Here is a 7,072-nt window from a genome sequence, read left to right as displayed (position 1 = left end):
ATATTTTTGGACATTGTAGCAACTGTATGGTTATACAGCAGAATACAGTATATCAGAAAATATCTTACACCTTATATACACTGTGTGCAGAATTATTAGGCAAGTTGTATTTTAGAGGATTATTTTTATTATTGATCAGCAACTATGTTCTCAATCAACCCAAAAGACTCATAAATGTCAAAGCTTAATATTTTTTGAAGTTGGAGTGTTTTTTTTTTAGATTTTGCTATCTTAGGAGGATATACTGTATGTTTGTGCAGGTAACTATTACTGTGCAGAATTATTAGGCAGCTTAATAAAAAACAAATATATTCCCATCTCACTTGTTTATTTTCACCAGGTAAACCAATATAACTGCACAAAATTTAGAAATAAACATTTCTGACATGCAAAAACAAAACCCCAAAAAATTAGTGACCAATATAGCCACCCTTCTTTATGATGACACTCAACAGCCTTCCATCCATAGATTCTGTCAGTTGCTTGATCTGTTTACGATCAACATTGTGTTCAGCTGCCACCACAGCCTCCCAGACACTGTTCCAAGAGGTGTACTGTTTTCCCTCCCTGTAGATCTCACATTTTATGAGGGACCACAGGTTCTCTATGCGGTTTCAGATCAGGTGAACAAGGGGGCCATGTCATTATTTTTTCTTCTTTGAGATCTTTACTGGCCAGCCACGCTGTGGAGTAGTTGGAGGCATGTGATGGAGCATTGTCCTGCATGAAAATCATGTTTTTCTTGAACGATACCGACTTCTTCCTGTACCACTGCTTGAAGAAGTTGTCTTCCAGAAACTGGCAGTAGGTCTGGGAGTTGAGCTTCACTCCATCCTCAACCCGAAAAGGTCCCACAAGTTCATCTTTGATGATACCAGCCCATACCAGTACCCCACCTCCACCTTGCTGGAGTCGGAGTGGAGCTCTCTGCCCTTTACTGATCCAGCCTCTGGCCCATCCAGCCTCTGGCCCATCAAGAGTCACTCTCATTTCATAAGTCCATAAAACCTTTGAAAAGTCAGTCTTAAGATATTTCTTGGCCCAGTATTGACATTTTATCTTATGTTTCTTGTTCAAAGGTGGTAGTTTTTCAGCCTTCCTTACCTTGGCCATGTCCCTGAGTATCGCACACCTTGTGCTTTTTGTTACTCTAGTAACGATGCAGCTCTGAAATATGGCAAAACTGGTGGCACATGGCATATTGGCAGCTTCACGCTTGATTTTCCTCAATTCATGGGCAGTTATTTTGCACCTTTCTTGCCCATCATGCTTCTTGCGACCCTGTTGGCTGTTTGCCATGAAACACTTGATTGTTTGGTGATCACGCTTCAAAAGTTTGGTAATTTCAAGACTGCTGCATCCCTCTGCAAGACATCTCACAATTTTGGACTTTTCAGAGCCCGTCGAATCTCTCTTCTGACCCATTTTGCCAAAGGAAAGGAAGTTGCCTAATAATTAAGCACACCTTATATAGGGTTTTGATGTCATTAGACAACATCCCTCCTCATTACAGAGATGTACATCACCTGATTTACTTAATTGGTAGTTGGCTCTCAAGCCTGAACAGCTTGGAGTAGGACATGTATAAAAAGTATCAAAATACAACTTGCCTAATAATTCTGCACACAGTGTATATGTTTTATGGCCATCTAAGTCATGACGTGACTTATGGTACAAATAATAAAATGTATATACAAGAGATGGGGGGACGTGTGAATAGCTGTAACCTTCTAAGGTGGAAGCAATATTTGGAAAGCAGTTGAGGGGTTCTGTAGAAAAAACTTTTTGAACGAGGTGAGAGTACAGGGTACAATAAAAACTGAGAGTTTTTTAGAGTGTTAGCTCAGAGAAAGGAGTTCTAGAGAAAAAAAACAATGCCATTTTGTTGGAGGATGTGTAGAATCGGAAGTTTAAAGATGGTATGAAGAACACAGTAGATTTATTTATGGCTTTGTTAGGATCAAGCATAATGGTCAACTAATGGAATAAATGGCGAAGGTTCTGCTTTGTAGTCTGAAGAGAGGTCACGTGATGGTTAGGTGGTAGATTGGAGGATAAATTGTAGTGATGCCAACAGCTATCTGTGTAGTCCAGCATTATAAATAATGCTAATAAATAAAACTAATATAAATATTAGTGATGAGCAAATATACTTCCCTAGCAACCAGGCAACCCCCACATGTACTTATGCTGACTAACAGATGTAAATCATTCAGCTGCGGCGATGAAAACGAAATCTCCGAGCACTAAAAAATACTCAGAGGACCCCCGAGCATGCTCGAGAATTCTCGAGTAACAAGTATATTCGCTCATCACTAATAAATATGTGAATATGGAAAATATTATTACGTTGGAAATGGCAGATTGTTAGATTGTGCATTTGAAGTTTAGCATCAAATGTAAATAAAATGTAAGCATACTCTTGGAAAAAGAAGTGTAATTTTTTGGTGGCAGTGGAGATAAAGGTAAAATATGTTCAGTGCAGCTATTTATTCAGTAAATGTCTGACAAGTCATAGTGATTCAAATTAATGGGTCTTAGGATCATGAGTCGCTTACCATTCACTAATACTACGTATGGTACGTGTCACACATAGCGAGATCGCTACTGAGGTCGCTGTTGCGTCACAAAACTTGTGACTCAGCAGCGATCTCGCTATGTGAGACGGGGCCTTTAGAGATATAAGGGGCCTTATAATTAATCTAACTGTACAGCAATATACTTGACTTCTTGTTGACTTTGTGCATATAAACTACAGACAATTTTGGTAAGCAGATCTTTAGTGTTTGTACATTAGACCCTGACACGCTGGTCTTAATTATTCCAACTCCATTTTATTTCTAAAGTGACAGGGCGCATAATAAAAGCTCAGATGCACATTGTTGCATTTTCTATTACTTTAAACTGAATTAAGAAATTACATATGATGTAAGATGAAATATGATTAAACTTTACTTTCCATATAGGTGGAACCTGATGCTGAAATGTTGGAAACAAAATCCTGCTCAGAGACCCAACTTTGCTAAGATTCAAAAACAGCTCGAACAACTCAAAAGTTGCTCTTTAAGATGTACCCGACTCAAAGAGAAAATCTTGGTTTTGGAGGGCATCGATAATGCAGGCTTTGAAGGTCAGTACAGAGCACTAACATTTGCTGAATGTAGGTAATAAAATATATATATGCATATACTGTATATAAAAGAAAGCTCAATGCCTTAATATACAACATGCATGTATTAAATATCCTTTATGGTTTTTTTAGAATTTCATAATCTTTGATAGTTTTTGCTATGCATGATCATCACTTTTTGAAATTAATTATGCAAAAGTGTCATCCTCTTCTGAAAGCATAGAATGTGGTATGGGATAAGAGAATGCAGCAAAACTGTCCAAAAAAGAACATAATTGGTTTCAATGTGTTATAAGTAACTTACTTTGAATTATTTTTACGGCAGATTTACTAGTCCTCCAGTGATAATCTTCTGCAAATGAAACAGTGATTTTAATTAAAACTACAGCAAGCAGCCCATTAAGTGACACATTGCTGGAATCAGAGTCTCTGTCTGTACATTATGCTGCTCTCAGATTAGGTAGTAAAAATCTGGTGACAGACTCCCCTTTAAACTGGCTTGGATTTTTCTGTCCTTAGCCGGAAGTACACTTCCAAGTACTCTATAAACTTTCAGTCAAACTAAAGCCACAAACAGTCAGCTTACAGGAATAGAAGCAGAGACACACACAGAATAAAAATATCAGCATGACTTCATTCCACTTCATTTAGGCAAACATCTCCAGCAGACATGTATACAGGACCAAAATCTAAACATAGGCAGGTTGGCCGGCAGTTGTCTGAGACATAAATATAAAGATTTAATTAGTAACTCTTATTATTATATCCCTCCTTGAAGAGCATGTTGGAAATAGTGGAGACTCATTTACTACATGCTTTAAAACAGTTAGGCTTTAAGTGGTTCATCAAACAAAACTTCAGACAGCAGATGTCAAGGACATTTAAAAGACTAATATGATCTTGAGCTCTGCATTTATGAAGTGGCTATCTAAAATACTGGAAGCTAATAAACATTAGCAAACAAGTCAATCAGCTACAGTGCCAACATTTCATTGAATGATCATGACCGCGTATGGCCAAATTGGGCTCTTTTTCCTATCTCCAGTCCTCCAACCCCGCCAACTGTGGCCAACCAAAATCCCGCCACCCCCCACTTAACGCGAATCATGCAATAAAAACATAACACGTTAAATTCTTTGGATAATTTTGGCCACAGCTGCCAGTTTTATTAACAAACAAAACATAATAATTATATAACAAAAACATCTGAAAAGACTTGAGGGGGAGGGTTCTTGGAGCTAAAAGATCTGGCATCATATATAGGCAAAAAACGCCCCCAAAATTTTAACCAACACTTTTTTACCCTCAGCCGTGACCACCAGCTCGAGGGCACCATGTAACCCTTTTCAGGGCAGACCAACAAACACCAAAGCTCCCGAGGACAATCCCCATCCAGAGCCCATAACCACAAGCCAGATCAACCCCCATCCAATTGACCTTCCGCCAATAAAACATCGCCAACTCCAAGAACCCCATCCCACATGCCACTGAGACAATATAAAGAACATGAAAATACAAAAAACAAACCAACATATCCCTTCCCATGGAATGCTAAGATTCGAAAAAAAAAAATGACCATAGAACTACAACTAACCGTCGCAGAAAAAAAAGGGAGGGTAGGTGGGCTTTTCCCGCTGGGTTCTTCTCAAGCAAGTGGCGTTTTCCCACACTTTCCCTACACTGTAACCTGTCCCCAACCCCCAACTCCTCCCACATCCCCCTCCAGCCAATCCCAAACCCAGCTTTTAAAATTCAACGGGAAAAACCCTCCCGTGGCACGCAGTCATGGGGGCCTACATCAAGCTGCGCCCATTCCAGCCCCCATCTGGAGATTTGCTGCAAAATATGTAAAAGAGGGAGGAAAGTTGCCATTTGCACTTCTTAAAGGGGAGCAATCAACTCTAAGAAGATGCAATGTGATAGAATATGAAATGCTGAGACTTTTCTGAAATAAATGTCATTAAAGGGAATCCGGGGGCAGAGTTTTGACACCTAATCTGAAAGATGCATAATTTATGGGGCATAGACCCTTATTCCTGAAATGTGTCACTTACTGGGCTGTTTTGGTAAAATCACTGTTTTATTAGCAGGAGATCATCATTGAAGGACTAGTAAACTTGCTGCCAGGTAGTCAACCATAATCATGATCTCTGTGTTACTCTACCACTGATTGTCAACTTTCTGCTGTCTATGCACAATGTACACAGAAGGCTGTCAATCAGTGGTGGGGGTGGGGTTATATAGAGCCCAGAATTTTAGAGAACGGGTAGATCTGCAGCACATAAAACAGTGATTTTATCAAAACTGCATTTCTCAAATCAGGGTCAAAATCTGTTTTAGTCCAATTGCTCAATACATTTAAATTCTTTTTGGATTACATCTTGCTGCTCTCAGATGGAATATCAATAACCTGGTGACAGATTCCGTTTAACAAAGAGATAATTGCTTTTGGTATTATAGGATTTCAGTTCCTAATTTAATTTTATCACAGTGCCTCTTTTCTGGGAGGCACCAACTATGAAGGTAACTCTATAAAACATCTGAATGTCAAACTGGAGCCACATTTTCTTATTTTACAACGGGATCCTGATGAAGGCACTAGGAAGGCGATACCTATAGTATAACTTATCCCACACTTTCTCTTTCATGTCCATTCGGAAATAGCTTTTTGTGATGGGTTAAAGTGAGCCTGACAACTGATACATGCTGCCCAATCCACGGACAGCATGTATCAGGTCCTGCCTGATGATCTTTTCAACTTCAGAGAAAATCATACTTTAAACGCCCTGGGGAACAATCAGCACTGGTGACTAGTTGGATAGGCAGCTTCTCCATGCCTTTCACTGACAAGTCTCTGGCTATACTTGCACATATGTGTAAGGAGATCAACAAATGAGAGATTTCCACAGTTTGAGGCCTAATAGGGAGTTGGCAAGCAGGTATCTGCTGGTCGAATGTTGTAGGACAAAAGAAATTAGCAAGAATTCCATCAGCAGGAACTGTAGGGAAAAAGTACATGATTCCTGAGGGGAAAAGATTAGAGGAGACACCAGGTCAGGTGACAGCTGTGGAGCAGTTATTAATTATAAAAGGCCTGGGAGAGCAGAGAAGTGGAGGAGTCAGCACCTGGACTTGTGGCAGGACAGACATACGGTGCAGCATAGTTGGCTTATAGCTGCCATTACGAGTAACCAGATCCAAGTAACCAGATGTGTGCAAGACACCGAGTGTTCAGAACTGAGTGACCAGATCCAAGTGACGAACCAAGTGACCAGAAACGAGTAACCAGATCCAAGCATAGTGTGCAGAGCCAGAGCAGAAGGAGACGATTAGGCCACAGGAGAGGGACGTTCGTGTGAGCTGTAACTTCCGGTATAGAAGTGAACTAGGGCCATGCCTCAGGGGACTACAGCAGCCAGCATAACAGGTGTGAAAAGTGACTTATTGATAAGAGGCACGACAGACGATCATGTTTAGACAGCTGAGGCACTGTGATCAAGATTGTAGAGGTAATACTTGGAGATAGTTAACCTGCACATTTGCCTTTTCTTTCTGGTTCAACGGTAGAGACAGTTGCCTAATAAGTGAATGCTCTGCAAGACGTAATAGCTCACATCACTAAGAAAACTGAAGGTGAAATTAGGGGACTAGGCCTGCTGGATGAATTTCTGTGGGACCAACTGGTTATGGGCCTAAGAGACACCTACTTGAGGCAGGCCCTGAAAGAATGTCTGGGCTACAATTTCAACATGAGTTTCCTCGAGGTCGAATCTGAGCCCAGAGTCTGAGAACAACATGGCAGGTATGGTCCAAAGCCATTATTATTATTATTATTATTTATTTATATAGCACCATTAATTCCATGGTGCTGTACATGAGAAGGGGTTACATCAAAATACAAATATCACTTACAGTAAACAAAACTAACAATGACTGACTGGT

General features: G+C 40.1%; 1 protein-coding gene across 1 annotated transcript in view; it reads left to right on the top strand.

Moving 5' to 3' along the window:
• ROS1 (ROS proto-oncogene 1, receptor tyrosine kinase) overlaps positions 1-7,072 on the top strand; it is a 367,389-nt gene that overhangs the window by 351,761 nt on the left and 8,556 nt on the right. Inside the window, exon 43 of the mRNA XM_077281692.1 lies at positions 2,967-3,130. Within this exon, the coding sequence (XP_077137807.1) occupies positions 2,967-3,130 (164 nt within the window). The remainder of the gene's footprint in view (positions 1-2,966; positions 3,131-7,072) is intronic.

This window comes from Ranitomeya variabilis, chromosome 2 (genome assembly GCF_051348905.1).
Source record: "Ranitomeya variabilis isolate aRanVar5 chromosome 2, aRanVar5.hap1, whole genome shotgun sequence".
NCBI classification, from domain to species: Eukaryota; Metazoa; Chordata; class Amphibia; order Anura; family Dendrobatidae; genus Ranitomeya; species Ranitomeya variabilis.
The sequence above is the reverse complement of the archived record's forward strand: the minus strand, read 5'-3'. Positions and strand labels throughout refer to the sequence as shown.